We start from the raw sequence: 18,730 nt of genomic DNA on the forward strand, positions 1-18,730 counted from the left end.
CAATACTAATGAGTAATCAGAATGGCAACATCCAAAATACTGTACACATATTTGGGTTCATAGCATACCCATTATTGGTTAATGAATAAAACTGTAAATAAAAATATAATTGGATGGTCTTGTTTTTAAAGTGATAAGAATCATTAGTTAGACTTTTCAGCCCTTCTTCCTGTTGGATTCTTACTGGATTGTCTTTAAACAAGGATCAAAATACGCAACTCCCAAGAAGTCTGGTTTTCAAAGACATTCCCCATTTATGATCACTTTTGTCACATTCTTTTAGCCATTCCCACCAAAAATTTATTTCTAAAAAATCTTTTCGAATTCTCTTTTATTGTAGCCTCCCGATACAAACTTCATTTTGACATTATTTGAGCGATGATGAAGTATTCTTAGCAGCAACCAAAGGTAGCACACCTGGGTATGTCGCTAACCAAAACAAACTTTAACAATAGCTGTAGTTTCAATGGATGGAGCCTTAGTGAGCCAATCAAAAGCATTATTGTAAGTTGCACCAAAGAAATGATGAATCCTAGGACCGATTGTTCGTTCCCCCCCCAAAAAAAAAAAACATGCCTACGTATTTTTATAGAAACAACAGCGAGCAAACTGTGTAACCCTGTGATTCAACAGGCTCCACACAACCATACAGAACAGTTTATTGTGAAAATTACACCACAAGGAATGACACAGTACAGACCGAGCTAAAACCGTAGACTGCTTACAAGGAGACAACCATCCCACTCCACCGGGAAATCTCAACGGATTTACAAGATTTGGAAAAAATTATTTCAAACTTGAAAAACCGGAGTTTCCGGCACATGCTGAAAAACTTGCATCTATGCATAAATATTGCTTTACGGTAATCCAGAGCCGTTCCACAAATATTCAAATTTGTGAATCTCAATAATGCAAATGGTAAGGACTGAATGTACATATTTACATACTACTGTACACCATGCAATTACTCAACCACATTTACCTTATCATTATGTATGGAGATCATTGCATAAACTATAATGAAAAGCTTCACCTACAAAACTGGAAAACAATTACACTTACCACAACATCCTTGACCAATCATACATGGCGTGTTTGGCATAGTACGTACAACACGTGGAGCATCTACAAGTGAACCCAGTAACTAAAAGAAGAAAAAAATATTACCTTACACTGTAGCCTAAATTTAAAAAAAAAAAAAAAAATTATACTTGTTCACAAAAAGATAACATTGAAATGGCAAAATATTTTCTATTAAATACCTAACCTTGCAATATCTTAAGATATTTAAAGGAAATTAAACTAAAAAATTATGTGTTTATTTAAAAACAAAAATCCCATTAGAGAGAAAAAGATAGATATTATTAACAGTTTGCATCCAATGTGTGGACTCGTTTGACTTCTGTATTTATTGCTGTTGTTGAAACCACTTAAGGTAAACAAGACTTCTTCATTGTATGCAAGATGCAGGTTGTTTAACCAAACAACTTTATCATAACATCTTTATCATAATTTTAGACTTCAATAGGTTAGACCCAAATAGTTTTTTCACCATTAACATAAATCAAGTTGCAATTTGTTAAAAACTTTACAATAAAAAAAAAAAAGTTGAAAATGTGGACGATTGAAAAATTTCCTCAATTGCATTACCCCCAAAGCTTACCTTCTGTTGCCGGTTGATGTCTGGATATTATTTAAGACATGTTTGATAGATTGCAAATGCCAATGCCTACCTACATTCCCATATATAGGATTGGTTCCTATAGGTTAATCATCAAATTTCAACAAGATCAAACGATTGCAATAACTCTAAGATGATACACTTTACTGTATTTTGAAGAATGACCCTGTCCAATTATGGATTTGATTTATTCATTCATTGTTAAAGAATAATTATTCCCAAAAATCTGCCTTCTATTGAAAAGAAATGGTTTTAAGAGATGTTGAATAGTAAATAGATGTGGTCATACCAAATGTCATTTAGAATGCATTATCCACATCTTTATTTAATTTTTGGACACAAGGGCAGGAATCCAATAAATTACATTTATATTAGCTTCATGTAATCTATTATTATTATTACTAGATAATCTATAAGCCTAGTTGCATAAGCAACATGATTTAAACCCAATGGCTCCAGCAGGGAAAAAATAGCCCAGTAAGGAACGAAATAAAGAAATAAACAAACTACAAGAGAAGTAATGAACAATCAATATACAATATTCTAAGAACAGTAACATTAAAATAGATCTTATAAACTATAAACACTTGTATCAGCCTGTTCAACATAAAAATATATGCTACAAGTTTGAACTTTTGGAGTTCCACCGACTCTACTTCCTGATTAGGAAGATCATTCCACAACTTGGTCATAGCTGTAATAAAACATCTAAAATACTGTGTAGTATTGAGCCTTGAGATGGAGAAGGTTTGACTAATAAAGCTAACTGCACACCTCGTATTACGAACAGGATGGTACTGTCTGGGAAGATCTGAATGCAAAGGATGGTACCTTATGGAAAATCTTATGCAACATGCATAAAGAACTAACTGAATGTTGGTGACAGATTAATATCTAGACTAGGAATAAGAAATTTAAGAATATAAGTTCTTGTCCCAAAAATTAAGAAGAGATTCAGCAGCTAAAAACCAGACAGATGAGATTCAGCAGCTAAAGACCAGACAGATGAGATTCAACAGCTAAAGACCAGACAGGAGAACAATACAGTACTTGAAACACAGCAAAATGAAAGAATTGAATCGCTTCTCCAGAATATACTGAACACCAAATCCTTAAAAGAATTTCTCTATTTTTTGTGGAATTGAAGAATGAACAGTAAATTTGCTATCAAGAAACACACCTAAAATTTTAAAAGAGCCTTATAGAGTTAAAGAAATATTATCAATGCCGAGATCTGGATGTAGAAGAGCCATTGTCTTCGACCTACTTACAATCATACTTTGAGTTTTGTTACGGTTCAACTTCTTGCCCCATAATTTGCACCCTGCACTAATTTTAGCTACATCTCTATTAATGGATTCAGTAAGCCCAGATCTACATTCAGCAGACAGAATTGAAGCAAATAGAATAGCATCATCTGTACATACAGCAAGCTTGGTTTCTAGGCCAAACCACATAAATGTGCATATAGTATGAAATGTAAGGGGCCAAGAACACCATATAACAAGATTTTTATGAATCGCCATTTTTTATCAGCACGCCCATGTAGTGTGAGTTTTCTCCTTTTAAATATGTGAAATATTCATCTAAATTAAAGTTGTTCCTGATAACTTCTAAATACTTGCCCTGAAATGTTGAAAGATTTCTTTTGTATCATGGATTTTATTTCCCTAATGGAATTATGCATGTCAAGGTAGTTCAAATTTCAGTGATCGTCTCCACAACATTAAAAAGAATTTAATCCACTTGCTGCAGAACATATCACTGAATTGTAAAACAAAATCATCCAAGAAAATCAAAGCATCTTTCCCATATAGGAATTCATGTATAGTTATGGGTAAGAGAACTCTAACCCTAGAGAGTGGAAGACCATGGTACAGAGGCTATGGCACTACCCAAGACTAGAGAACATTGCTTTGATTTTGGAGTGTCCTCCTCCAAGAAACTATGCCATAAGGACCCACCCACTTAAGTCAAATTCTTATCTCTAAGTCTAGTCACTCTATATCAAACAACTCCCTTTTACAACTTACCTGCTCCAATGTGGAAATATCAAAGCCAGTGACTACAGAGATGAACAGTGGACTGTGGTCCCTTTCTAGTGGATCCAATCCTTCAATCATTTCTGTCAGTAGGTGGGGTTTGACACACAGGAAAATTATATCACACTCTTTCACTAATCTGTCTTTAAAAAGAAAAAATATTACTTGTAGATGTAGCTATCATAGCATCTCCATGTACATAAATGTGTTCTGTATGAAGACCTAATCATTTTGAAATAAAAATAAATTATTCATTACTATTACTACCGGTACTGTATAAAAATTTTATTTTTCATTCAATATTTCATGCTTCTTAATTATAGCTGAATATATACATTATTAACAATTAACCTTCACCTAAGTGGCTAAGATTTGTTCCTCACATTTGCTGTACCAAAGTAAAACATAATCATATAAACACTGTTATACCATATATTTCTAACCCTAGAACTTTAATAAAAGTATAAATCTTATTCTAATTACAAACCTTAGGACTTGCAAATTTATCAATTTCATTCTAGAACACTGGTTAATACCCTTTCCAATTTTACCTAAAGCCTAAATTGATGAAAGAAATTTTGAATAAGTTCTACAGTACAAGAAATTTTATAAAGAAAGATTTCCCTTAAAAGACTTCAAAACTTCAAAAGTTATGAACCATGACAAAAAATTAACGAAGGTAAATCACACAGACACCACAAACAGCTGTGTAGTCAAGTTTCTATTTGCAAAGTACAGTATAACTTGCAAAGTTATTATCACCATCAGCATCTCCCCCTACACCTATAGACGCAAAGGGCCTCCGTTACTTTGGGGTGGCTAAGATCAAAGTGTCATTAGTATGACTGCTTATTTCTTTTGCCTCATCCAATTGAGGTTTCTTTGATAGTTTCCAACACAAAAAATCAAGACAACAAATTCCTAATAAAACAAGATTACTATTGACCAATATAATCTACATAAAAATCCTATACAGTACTTTTCCTTTCAGCCAGATACTTTCCGAGCTAACTAACTTTAAGTTTAAAGTTACATCTGTGGTGTTTCATGGTAAACAATCTACGCCTGGACATGCTTTATATTTAAAGTCAACTTTGATTTTACGTAGAGTGGTTTTCAAGGTGAAATAAATTTATGATTAGAATTCTGTTTATTTCAATGGACCTTACCTGGGGTTTACATGCCTAAATCTCCTATTCAGATAGTGGTGGATAAGTGAGGAAATTATTAACAGTTAACCTAACATAAGAAAGATTTTATAAAGGTCCATCCTATGGTAATTAATATCTCAGATTTACAGCACAAAAATTTAACAATTTTTTCACAATACATGATTCCCTATTGAGCAAACTATATCAATAGCTGCAATGTGGGGCAGACAAAGTACAGGATATACAAACTTAAATCACCCACTAAAACTACAGAATCTCCTGCAGCTACAATAGGAATGAAGGAATCTTTATGAGAACCAGGCTTCCTTCAAGTAATGCTTGACAAATGCTTATTGGGTATAATGAAGAGCTGTAAAACCTTCTCCAAAGACAAATTTTAACAATAATTAAGAGGCAGCAGCACTTCTAATATGAACTACAACTTAGAAATCCTGGATCTTATTTGTATCCTTCGAGCCCTACATTCTACTGGAATCCTTCAATTCCTGCATCCTACCCAAATCCTTGAAGTCCTGCATCCTCCTGAATACAACTCGATAAGTAACATGCGACTCAAACAGAATGAGGATCTTTCTCCTCTAACAGTCGTATTAACTGAACACTTAAAATCTAATCGTATCTTAAAACCAGTAGACATTCCTGCATGTGTTTGAGTTATCTAACAAAGAAAAAGTACAGAAACTCAAGACTGGTAATGGTTGCAGCAATTGACGACAGCTTGTGATACTGTTGGAGACTACTCCAAATATGAAGCCTCAACACATCTAGATTGCACAACATAAAATACCACACATGGTGTTTACATCCATAATGTCCTAGGGGGAGGCAATTGAGTGGGAGGGAGAGTAGATTTTAAAATTTTTAATATGTATCATACAGGGAGAGCTTTCCCAAGAGCCCAGTGAACACCAGGTAAGGTTCCTAAGGTTACTGAAATGATACCCTTCACTATTCCCTATCTATATACATTTCAAACCAATGGTTATGATAGTTTTACTATGATGCAATACAGCACCATATCATAAATAAAAATATCAGAGACGAGTCTTCAACATGTAGAAAAAAAAAGTGCAAATATTTTTAGAAAATTAAAGCATAATTGATAAACACAGGTTTACAACTAATTAACTACTAATCCAATACCACAAAGTAATATAAAGTTGATGTGTGGCAAATCAAACTAATATATAATACTTACTGTTGTCATGTGTCGTCCGCATCCCAGAAGGTAATTTTTCCAAATTCCTATTTGATGGAGCACTTGCCATTAGTAAGTGTGGTTCTACTAACCCTGAAATTTAAAAATTTACACATGAATTTCACAAAATACAGAAATAATAATTTTTAAGTAAAAAATTAAATTCTCTCTCTCTCTCTCTCTCTCTCTCTCTCTATATATATATATTTTTTTTCATGCATACAGTATCATACATCTAACATATAATAAAATGATACAATATAGTTACTGTACAGAAGTAACATAATAAATACACCTGTTAATTCTACTTACCTTTAGAAAGGAATGCATTCATGAGAGCTTGAGCCATATTTCCCGCACCTATAAAGCCAACACTTGCTGGGATGATAAGCTCTTTTGCTGAAGGTGAAGGAGATGCTGCGCCATCCTGATGGACCGGCACAACTGAAAGTACAGTACACTATATTATTAAGATGAAACTTAGAACAATTTTTTGGCAGTACAGAGATCACATTTCATCAAAAAAAAAAAAAAAAAAAAAAAAAAAAAAGAAAGAGAGAGAAAGAGAGAGAGAGAGAGAGAGAGAGAGAGAGAGAGAGAGAGAGAGAGAGAGAGAGAGAGAGAGAGAGAGAGAGAGAGAGAGACCCTTCCCTGGGTTGGACATTTGCAAATATGACTATTAGCACTGGACAGTTAAGGTACTACTGTATATTGAAAGTGATTCTTTACAATCACATTTCAACTAATTACTGTGTTTCTTTCTCTAACAGTTTTTCTTTAGCTATATGTAGAAATATGGGGTCTAAAAGTTTTAAAAAAAAGGGAACACATATAGTCTGATAATCAACTTATGTATACATTATGGGTTGTGTGTAACGTGAGCCTCATATTGAGAATGTGAGTGGAAAATGATTTGCACAAATTTATAGTTCATAGAAGGCAGAGATAGCAGGTACAACATGTAAACAAATAACATATACCAGAGTGAAGGTCATAGGGTAGTCAGTCCTTACGGCTTAAAGTTCGGATCACAAAGTTGTCCGATAAAAAGTTTTAAAATCTATTTGAGGATATAACCTAGCAACAATATTCCTAATTTCCTTTTAAAAAATGAGAAGCTAAGGTAATTTACATACAGCATGGTAATTTATAATACAGTATCTTTCTAGCTTCTTGTTTCACCACTTTTTCATTAACCAAAATTCCCAGAGCTTAAACAAAATTGTGATAGTCTACACACCACATGATTTTATGCAGATATCTAGCAGCAATTTTTGACAAATGAGGTAAGTTATAAGAAGAGGCCTGCTGAACGCCTTCAGCAGCTAACTACCGAATGGAAGAACATGGGGATGGGTGTGGTTTTGTCTTTGAACTTTGTTTACCCTAAAAATTCTGCCAATAATATTACTCAGAAACATCACAAGTTTGTCGTAAAAACATAAATAGAAATTAGTAAACCTTAGAGGTTCATGTGCTCTAACAAATGTATTCTAGTTATGTTCTCAGTGAATGAGAAGTTTCCCCTTTCTTTTGGGTCTAGATTTTTTGTCTATCTGTACTGAAATTTTCTAAGAAGCTTCTATTGTACTTAATTTCCTTGAACAAATGGTGCACAGACTTAAACAGCACAATATTACCAACAACCCCTAAAAGCTATTCTAAGAAAACTGCTTAAGATCTTTAAAAATGGTTTGTTTCATAAAAACAACAGAGAAACATTCTTAAAAAACTAAAGATAAAAGTACATTGCTGTACATGAATCACACGAGGGAAGCAATACTGTCGTCATGAACACAAAGCTATCATAATATCAAAATGCAATGCTTGTTGTTCAACAGTTCTAAATTTTGTAAGTAATCAATTTTTATAACAGGAGAAAATGGACCAAAGTAGCAGCCAAGAAGTGTCGAATACGGCTCAAGACCAAACATGATACATTAGCACCTCGTTTTAAGAGTTCAATTCATTCCGGGAGTGAGCTAGTAATCTAAAATGCTTGTATTCTAAAAAATAATTCGCATAAGAAATAATGGAACTTCACTAGATTCATTCCTCAAGTCCATAAATACACACAGTATATACAATCATTTTTAAAAGTTTGTAATGGAATTCAGTGAAGAATTTATAAAAACATCAAAAACACAAACTAATATTTAACAATGAAAAAGAAATATTGACACTTTACTTCAAGAAGAGTAATGGCTTGTATGAGAAGGAGGAGTACCTTTTCTTTTGATATATGGAGATTTCTCTCGTGAAAACGTTCACCATCACTAACAGAATCAATTAATTTACACTTTATAGACCCTTGATCTTCTTCTTCTTACACTGTTACATTCAATTTTGAAAAGGATCCAATCTAGAGACAACTACTTTTGCCTTTTCTTTAAAATGGCATGAAAATGGTTGTAAAAATCACAAGAACACAGCATAACCACTACTTGTGTGGCACATGGATATCATGTGACTTATTTCATTCTAGTCTCATTAATACTTGTTCACAAAAAATTTGGATAAAGGGAAAGTTTTGCTCGTAGACCGATATGAATGTTTGTGCTCTTAAACCTATTTGCAGGTATCTATTGACTTGCAAGCCAAGGTATTTGTGTTAGAAAAAAAAAAAAAAAAAGTATCGAGTAAAATGAATGCTGCATATAAACTTTAGTAATGCCTCCACACTGGCATGCAAGGACACTAAATAGTACTCCTGGTAAAATTTACAAATCCTATTCATTAAATTTATATTCACCCAATTGCAAAACTAAACACTTCAAGGCATCAGTTATCATACTTCACTTACAATTTGAAGGACGTCTTCCAGCGTCACTTTGATGAGCAATTTTGATATGTTCACCCTTTTCATCTGTCAATCCCATGAATCGTATGGACCAATTTTCGTCGCTGGGACGGCAGAGTCGCTGTGCACTTAGAGGTTCAGCTGCTTTTTTATGCTTTGATGTTTCTGAATGTTTCACAATATCACTAATTTTGGCTATGATACTACATTTGCAATATTTGCAAAAACATCTGTAATCATTTCCTTCAAGTTTCACTAGCCAGTTCTTGAATCGTTCATCTTTCAGCCACTCTGACTTGAACCGTTGCGCATATCTTTATTTGTCATTATCACATAAAATCTTCAAACAGTCATGAAACTATCCAGGAAAAAGAAAGACATTCATCATAGCCCAAAATCAGTCTCTGGACTACCGGTTTTACAGGATAATAAAAATTCACTAAACCTAATATAACTCTGTCACAGTCAAGGTCAATTTACAGTACAACAATTAATGCGACAATTACATACGATATGGTGCCTTTTACAAGATAATGACATGGTCAATAACTCACTTAACATAACATGGACTTTCATGATTTTGTTTCCCATTTTTGGGGAAAAGGTTTCTTGGCATTTCCTAACTCCTGCCTTCATCAAATGCTGGAAAGACGGGTTTTTCTTGGAGGCCAACGCAGGGCCAACACCCTGACTTCACGAGTTCTTGTCGATATCTCAACGACTTCATCAATCGAGGTGTACATCAGCTTGATTATCCTTGTAGGCCAAGAGAGACTTTTTCTAAACCTACTTCTTGGTTCTGGTAGTTCTAAGGAGCTGTTGACACTAAAGCTTGAGATGTCGAGGCAACTTTAAATAGCCACACAAAGTCCTCACTGGACATAAAAAGCTTCTATAATATTACCCATGGTACAACAAGCATTCCCCCCTTACAGCATCTGGAGGAGGGGACTGCTGACTTCAGCATACCCTTCCTCCTATATTACTAAGTATTACTACTAGCTAAGCTACAACCCTAGTTGGAAAAGTAGGATGCTAGCCCAAGGGCTCCAACAGGGAAAAATAGCCCAGTGAGGAAAGGAAGTAAGGAAATAAACAACAGAATAATGAACAATTGAAATAAAAAATTTTAAGAGTAACCGCCCTTCTACAACTGGGCAGATTGGACAAGAGTGGACAACTGGATCCTGATTGGGCTTTGAAGGCAGCCACAGCCTTTTTCAAAGCTGATCCTGATGCTTTGGTCTTGCAGCAGCCGCCTTCAAAGGGTCTGGACCCTTTAAGATAACTGCATGCTGGACAAGGGAGTCATGACTAGCTTTCTTCCACTTATCCAAATCTGCCACCAGGTCCATCTGAGGATATAGAGACAGCATCTAACACTGGGTCATTCCTAAACACCGTCACCTCCTCTGCAAGTTGCCAAATGAATTCAGAGTACTGATGAAGTAGGCAATTCACTGGTAGCCATGGAAAAGGCTTTCATGGCAACATTCTCAAAGGATGAAGACTGCACCTTCAGCCTTGGGTCTTTCCACAGGTAATCCTGCCATCAAAGCAGAAACAGCGGGATAAATGAGAATCGGAGATGAATTCAGGAATGCAGAACCTCCTTCATCTAGAGTGCAGGAGGTAAGATCTTACTTGACCATGCTAGATCGCCTTGAATTCTGAGGCCCAGAGATCCGAGAATCACTGTCCCAGGCAATGCGAGCAAGTTCCTTGAAACTGGAGGGGGGGAGGGGGGCTGAATCTCCTACTAATAACAAGACTCAACTGTCACAGGAACCACAGTAGTTTCTCCAAGTTAACTGCACTTAAGCATGAGAGCAAGAACATCTGCAAACAATCACTCCATCTAGAGGGTTCTCCGCATTCCCCCGACCTGGTCGGGTGTTATTGGGCATTGAAAATATTACAATTCTACTCACTTGCAAGGAAGGAGGTCTAAATAATCACCTCAGGAGAGAAGCACAATCTCGACCAAGAATAAAAGCAAGAGCATATCCACAAAGACGTTAAAGGAAGGTCAAATTGATGATTGACCATACCTTCAGAAACAGAGTGCAGTATCAAGCAGCGCATTGTGTACATACCAATCACCAGGTGGTGAAGTACCTTGGCATAAATCCCAATTACGCAAAAGAACTTCGTTGTGAAAGCAGTCATGGTATGGCAGGTCAGATGTTCTTGTTCCAGGCTGTGAGAGCAGTCCTGGCATGGCAGGTCAGATGTTCTTGTTCCAGGCTGTGAGAGCAGTCCTGGCATGACAGGTCAGATGTCCTTGTTCCAGGCTGTGAGAGCAGTCCTGGCATGGCAGGTCAGATGTTCTTGTTCCAGGCTGTGAGAGCAGTCCTGGCATGGCAGGTCAGATGTCCTTGTTCCAGGCTGTGAGAGCAGTCCTGGCATGGCAGGTCAGATGTTCTTGTTCCAGGCTGTGAGAGCAGTCCTGGCATGGCAGGTCAGATGTTCTTGTTCCAGGCTGTGAGAGCAGTCCTGGCATGGCAGGTCAGATGTTTTTGTTCCAGGCTGTGAGAGCAGTCCTGGCATGGACAGGTCAGATGTTCTTGTTCCAGAGCAGTCCTGGCATGGCAGGTCAGATGTTCTTGTTCCAGGCTGTGAGAGCAGTCCTGACATGGCAGGTCATATGTTCTTGTTCCAGGCTGAGAGAGTAGTCCTGGACAGGCCATATGTTCTTGTTCCAGGCTGTGAGAGCAAGTCCTGGCATGTCAGGTCAGATGTTCTTGTTCCAGGCTGAGAGAGCAGTCCTGGACAGGTCAGATGTTCTTGTTCCAGGCTGTGAGAGCAGTCCTGGCATGTTAGGTCAGATGTTCTTGTTCCAGGCTGAGAGAGCAGTCCTGGCATGACAGGTCAGATGTTCTTGTTCCAGGCTGAGAGAGCAGTCCTGACAGGTCAGATGTTCTTGTTCCAGGCTGTGAGAGCAGTCCTGGCATGACAGGTCAGATGTTCTTGTTCCAGGCTGAGAGAGCAGTCCTGGACAGGTCAGATGTTCCTTGTTCCAGGCTGTGAGAGCAGTCCTGGCATGTTAGGTCAGATGTTCTTGTTCCAGGCTGAGAGAGCAGTCCTGGCATGCAGGTCAGATGTTCTTGTTCCAGGTTGTGAGAGCAGTCCTTGGCATGGCAGGTCATATGTTCTTGTTCCAGGCTGTGAGAGCAGTCCTAGCATGGCAGGTCAGATGTTCTTGTTCCAGGCTGTGAGAGCAGTCCTAGCATGGCAGGTCAGATGTTCTTGTTCCAGGTTGTGAGAGCAGTCTTGGCATGGCAGGTCATATGTTCTTGTTCCAGGCTGTGAGAGCAGTCTTGGCATGGCAGGTCATATGTTCTTGTTCCAGGCTGTGAGAGCAGTCCTAGCATGGCAGGTCAGATGTTCTTGTTCCAGGCTGTGAGAGCAGTCTTGGCATGGCAGGTCATATGTTCTTGTTCCAGGCTGTGAGAGTAGTCCTGGCAGGTCCTATGTTCTTGTTCCAGGCTGTGAGAGCAGTCCTGGCATGTCAGGTCAGATGTTCTTGTTCCAGGCTGAGAGAGTAGTCCTGACAGGTCAGATGTTCTTGTTCCAGGCTGTGAGAGCAGTCCTGGCATGTTAGGTCAGATGTTCTTGTTCCAGGCTGAGAGAGCAGTCCTGGCATGACAGGTCATATGTTCTTGTTCCAGGCTGAGAGAGTAGTCCTGACAGGTCAGATGTCCTTGTTCCAGGTTGTGAGAGCAGTCCTGGCATGACAGGTCATATGTTCTTGTTCCAGGCTGAGAGAGTAGTCCTGACAGGTCAGATGTCCTTGTTCCAGGCTGTGAGAGCAGTCCTGGCATGTTAGGTCAGATGTTCTTGTTCCAGGCTGAGAGAGCAGTCCTGGCATGACAGGTCAGATGTTCTTGTTCCAGGTTGTGAGAGCAGTCTTGGCATGGCAGGTCATATGTTCTTGTTCCAGGTTGTGAGAGCAGTCCTAGCATGGCAGGTCATATGTTCTTGTTCCAGGTTGTGAGAGCAGCCCTAGCATGGCAGGTCAGATGTCCTTGTTTCAGGTTGTGAGAGCAGTCTTGGCATGGCAGGTCATATGTTCTTGTTCCAGGTTGTGAGAGCAGTCTTGGCATGGCAGGTCATATGTTCTTGTTCCAGGCTGTGAGAGCAGTCCTAGCATGGCAGGTCAGATGTTCTTGTTCCAGGTTGTGAGAGCAGTCTTGGCATGGCAGGTCATATGTTCTTGTTCCAGGCTGTGAGAGTAGTCCTGGCAGGTCCTATGTTCTTGTTCCAGGCTGTGAGAGCAGTCCTGGCATGTCAGGTCAGATGTTCTTGTTCCAGGCTGAGAGAGCAGTCCTAGCATGGCAGGTCAGATGTTCTTGTTCCAGGTTGTGAGAGCAGTCTTGGCATGGCAGGTCATATGTTCTTGTTCCAGGCTGTGAGAGTAGTCCTGGCAGGTCCTATGTTCTTGTTCCAGGCTGTGAGAGCAGTCCTGGCATGTCAGGTCAGATGTTCTTGTTCCAGGCTGTGAGAGCAGTCCTGGCATGGCAGGTCAGATGTTCTTGTTCCAGGCTGTGAGAGCAGTCTTGGCATGGCAGGTCATATGTTCTTGTTCCAGGCTGTGAGAGCAGTCTTGGCATGGCAGGTCATATGTTTTTGTTCCAGGCTGTGAGAGTAGTCCTGGCAGGTCATATGTTCTTGTTCCAGGCTGTGAGAGTAGTCCTGGCAGGTCATATGTTCTTGTTCCAGGCTGTGAGAGCAGTCCTGGCATGGCAGGTCAGATGTTCTTGTTCCAGGTTGTGAGAGCAGTCTTGGCATGGCAGGTCATATGTTCTTGTTCCAGGCTGAGAGAGTAGTCCTGGCAGGTCACATGTTCTTGTTCCAGGCTGTGAGAGCAGTCTTGGCATGGCAGGTCATATGTTTTTGTTCCAGGCTGTGAGAGTAGTCCTGGCAGGTCATATGTTCTTGTTCCAGGCTGTGAGAGCAGTCCTGGCATGGCAGGTCAGATGTTCTTGTTCCAGGCTGTGAGAGCAGTCCTGGCATGGCAGGTCATATGTTCTTGTTCCAGGCTGTGAGAGCAGTCCTGGCATGGCCGGTCAGATGTTCTTGTTCCAGGCTGTGAGAGCAGTCCTGGTATGACAGGTCAGATGTTCTTGTTCCAGGTTGTGAGAGCAGTCTTGGCATGGCAGGTCATATGTTCTTGTTCCAGGCTGAGAGAGTAGTCCTGGCAGGTCACATGTTCTTGTTCCAGGCTGTGAGAGCAGTCTTGGCATGGCAGGTCATATGTTTTTGTTCCAGGCTGTGAGAGTAGTCCTGGCAGGTCATATGTTCTTGTTCCAGGCTGTGAGAGCAGTCCTGACATGGCAGGTCAGATGTTCTTGTTCCAGGCTGTGAGAGCAGTCCTGGTATGACAGGTCAGATGTTCTTGTTCCAGGCAGTGAGAGTAGTCCTGGCAGGTCAGATGTTCTTGTTTCAGGCTGTGAGAGCAGTCCTGGCAGGTCAGGTGTTCTTGTTTCAGGCTGTGAGAGCAGTCTTGGCAGGTCAATATTCTTGTTCCAGGTTGTGAGAGCAGTCCTGGTATGACAGGTCAGATGTTCTTGTTCCAGGTTGTGAGAGCAGTCCTGGCAGGTCAATGTTCTTGTTCCAGATTGTGAGAACAGTCCTGGTATGACAGGTCAGATGTTCTTGTTCCAGGCTGTGAGAATAGTCCTGGCAGGTCAGATGTTCTTGTTCCAGGCTGTGAGAGCCATCCTGGCAGACGGCATCAGTTTCAGAGTAGCCTAAGCTGATTTTAAAATGTTCTTCTATGCCACCGGTTCCATTATGCCAAACTCCACCCACTGTAGAGGTGGTCCTAAATAGGAGATGATAACAAATAGTCATGGCCCTTGCAAAAAGCATAGGGATGATAGTGATCAACAGCAGTTTTAGACAAACTTGCCATATCTCTTATCAGGTTATTACCTGGAAACAATAGCATGTCCATGGACTTATGCATTCTGGAACAAAGATTAAATGGAAAGAAATTAAAAATGCCAAAATTTGACAGCAAAGGTACGTCAAAACAACTAGTTGGTAGTTATAACTACCTGTAAAATTCTAAGGGGCATTCATATATGGAGTTACTGAATGTGTCTTTACTTCCTTGATTGGAGGTGTGAATTTGAGATTAATCACAGCAGTTCTGTGTTCTAAGTTGTGGTTGAGGACGTGGTTAACGAAAAGGATTATTTTCCACGTCACAAAATTTGTCACCTCAATATAAAGAATTTGTGCCTTTGCAGTCAGAAACATAATGATCGGCTAAAAAGGTCATGTGATAATGAAGAAGCTGCTCATTAGTCCAATAAATTTAAACGTCAATCAAATAACCACAGTAAATAAAAATAAGATTTGCCTCGTTTTACTTCAGAGGTAATTTGAACAATTCGGAAAATGATACTCGGCAGAAAAAATAAAAAAAGAAGTTTCGAGATATCCAAATCTCTAATGTTATAACTGAAAAATCATGTTTCAAAAAGGAAGCTAACTGAGGTATGACCCAATCTAAGGCTCTGGCCTCACCTAACCAATAGTACAGAAAACGATAAATTACTTTACATACCCTAATCATCCTTAAGTATCCAAGCAGCTATTAGCCTATGCCAAAAAGGGCATGGGGGAAAAAAAAAAAAAAATTCCCGGTGGGTAGAGTATATAACATTGGGTAACAGATTTTTTGTCCGCCAAAATACTTGCAAGATGGTTAATGAGCATAGCGCAAGACGTACTGCCTGCCAGAATACCGATTCTCCTTTCCTATGCGAGCACAGGAGGCTTGGTAACCCGACGATCTACACACACGTCAATTCTAGTTACCTAACTAACCTAGTACAGTAATACATTACAGTAAAATAAATTGGAAATTAAATAACTACAAATTGACCTCTAGTTTTAAGAAAATAACATTTCATCATATATGAAGGCTGCAATACGCAACTGGGATTATGTATACCGTCATCTCTGTTAGCAATGTTTAGTGGAAGCGTCCACCATACAACATAAAGCCCTTACCATATTGTAGCATAATTTAAAGATAGCCTTCACTCTCACTTTCACATTAATGTTCCGAGCCTTTGTATATCAGCGGCCAGTTCCTCCCGTGTGGAATAAAAATGGACATCAACTAACCTAAACTTTCCCCGCTAACTTATCCTACAAGCCATGCCCTTACCTAATGGCTGCAACCCCCTTTACACTGCCATATTCTAAGTTAGCCGTAATCAAACATACTGGTGGCCACTTTCATGCATACACCTCTAATGTTCCACTATAACAACACATATCAGCCTAGGTAATAACGTTTATAAAACAAAATGGGTGTATGTATGACAGTGGCCACCTGTGTGTATAATGACGGCCGACTAGGAATACGGCAGTGCAAGGGAGGTTGCACTGGGGCATAAGCCAACCCCCCCCCCCCCACCCCCATTTAGGTAAGTAGGCAAGAGTCCGGATTGTAGATTTGGTTAGGGGGACGTTTACATTAGATGGGCGCTGAAATACAAAAGCCTACTAAAACGCAATATTATCAAAATTTCATACAAGACCTGTGGCCTAAAATGACAGGATAAAACTACCTGCATCAGCCTCGGGTTGTGTATTATCGTCGGTTAACCCCATGGTGACTGTAAAGTCTTGAGTCCCACCTATTAATAGTTCTCGTTGTTCGAAATGCACTTATTTCTTAGTTCACACAATCACCCTCTGCAGTCGACTACAGTAATGACCGGCGAGGCGGCGACACCGTGGCAGGGTGCAAGTCACAGTTTGGCGTCGTTACAGAAGTGAGCAGAAAAAAGACCAGGCAAAGGACAACCACCTCCCAAAAATAGGACAGATAAAAGGACATGTTTTTTTTACAGATTTCTTCAAAATGACAAAAGGCTATGAATGAAAATATCTTATTTTAACGGTGAAACAAATACAAAGAACATCGCCTAACCTCACATAGGACCCGTATCCTTAAGCTTCCCGTAATACAGAGCTTAGGCCGGTCCCAACGAACTACAAAAATGTCAAAATCTGAATTGTGATATGGTAATAATTAAAAGCATAATGAAAGTACTGTGCTTTTAAATAATTTCGTAAGAGGATATGGATTGAAATCAAGCATATGTAATTTACTTACCCGTCTCATTGGTAAATTGAAAAAATTCTTCTAGTTCATTAGGAGGCTCTGATTTTGTTTCTTTGAAACTATCCCTAATGTTCCCAGAACGGTCGAAAAACTCATCATAGAATCTTATGTGTTTTTTAGAATTTTCATGACTTATGAAGCAAGACATTTTCTTGTTTGCTAATGTACTATTACAACACTTACAATAACATTTATCGTTCTTCAAAGCAAGCCACTTAAATCTCTCTTCCCACTCCTTTTTGTAGGTCCTCCCATCATTGTATTCCTTTTTCCATTTGCCCATTGTGCTAATTTATACAACTAATAATCAGTAATAACTACTGACGAATAATAGAATCTTTAATAAAAGGAAACGAAAATCAACAATTATTCGGCGATGCAAAAAGAAAAAAAAAAAAAGAAAATTCAATATTCCTCGGCAAGTGGAGAGCTTTGTTCAGCAAAAGTCTAAGAAATTCCCTTATCACAATATGTTTGTTGGTTCACTGAGCAACAATCACAGCATATTTAACCCCAATTTAAATACCTTTCATGTTTCACACGCATGGATTTATTTCAATTATTGAAGACAGTTTACTTTTAAGAGCTGTTTTCCCTGTCCTACCAAACGGGCGCATTTACAGTTCACCAGCGCTGCAGCATTATCTAGCTAACTCATCCACATGAACCTTGTAACATAACCATTTCTTTAAATTTGTGAAAGGTTCAGCTTTCATTGACGAATATAGAGTTGATGGAATAAAACGTTTATCACGATTAGTTTTAAATATTACAAATCGCAAGAACTTATAAGTAACACGGTTCTAACGTTGACGCAGATTCTTGGCCAGAGCCGAGTCGAGCGGGACCAAGGGATGCCAGGTTTTCAAAATGAGAAAAAACCAACTTTTAATCAACCGCAGCTTTAAAAGGCCCCAATCCATTATTAGAAAAAGGCACAAAATGTAGTATTAAAAGCCTGCCCTTTTTTCATGATATTACTAAAGACCAATCTATTTCAAAAATGCCAAATTTTAGGTTTTTGGCCTAAAAAAAGGCCAACTGGCAACCTGAAGGGATGCCAGGTTTTCTACATGAGAAAAGGCCAAATTTTAATCAGCCGCAGCTTTAAAAGGCCCCAACCCATTACTAAAAAAAACGGCTAAAAATATTGAAATAAGGTCCCACCTATTTCATATTACTAAAGGCCAACCAATTTCAAAATGGCCAAATTTGAAGTTTGTTTGGCAAAAAAGGACAACCTGGCAACTTAACGGGACCAGTCGAGAAATTTGACCGTAGCGAATTCTCCATTCCAATAAACGCCACAATCGCACGGCCAAAATATAGCGATGGTCGTAAATCTGTTCAAAGATAATGCGTTATCTTTGTTTCTCATTACTAGATGCATGGTAAATACATAAAAGATATATATGCCTACCTTCCTTTCTATCGTGCAAACCCTCATTACATTCATCTGTCCTCTCTAGGTCGTGAAAAACGTCAGTCACCCGTGTTTGATTACGACCTGATTCTACTGCTTTTCTGTGTTTAACAGATGCTAAATGTACTTCGGCCTCGTTCGTTGCATATTTCAGGGAATGGTCTATATTTGTGAATTTTATTTTTGACTGTCGTGCACTTGAAAACGGCTGAGCTGCTCTTAAATGTTTAGTAGTGCGAGCATGGCTACGTACGTCACTCAG

General features: G+C 38.9%; 1 protein-coding gene across 2 annotated transcripts in view; it reads right to left on the minus strand.

The window, feature by feature from the left end:
- The window catches only part of LOC137653515 (pyrroline-5-carboxylate reductase 3-like), a 56,541-nt gene that overhangs the window by 16,291 nt on the left and 21,520 nt on the right, over positions 1 to 18,730 (minus strand). The window contains exons 1-5 of one of the 2 annotated variants that reach the window (XM_068386973.1): positions 17,037 to 17,479; positions 6,406 to 6,537; positions 6,094 to 6,186; positions 3,715 to 3,866; positions 1,063 to 1,144 (exon numbers count right to left, since the gene is read on the minus strand). In XM_068386973.1, the coding sequence (XP_068243074.1) occupies positions 1,063 to 1,144; positions 3,715 to 3,866; positions 6,094 to 6,186; positions 6,406 to 6,537; positions 17,037 to 17,328 (751 nt within the window). In that variant the 5' untranslated portion in view covers positions 17,329 to 17,479. Of the gene's footprint in view, positions 1 to 1,062; positions 1,145 to 3,714; positions 3,867 to 6,093; positions 6,187 to 6,405; positions 6,538 to 17,036; positions 17,480 to 18,730 lie in introns of those variants that run through there. The other variant, XM_068386972.1, reaches the window with a different exon arrangement.

Source organism: Palaemon carinicauda, chromosome 14 (genome assembly GCF_036898095.1).
Source record: "Palaemon carinicauda isolate YSFRI2023 chromosome 14, ASM3689809v2, whole genome shotgun sequence".
In the NCBI taxonomy this organism is placed as follows: domain Eukaryota; kingdom Metazoa; phylum Arthropoda; class Malacostraca; order Decapoda; family Palaemonidae; genus Palaemon; species Palaemon carinicauda.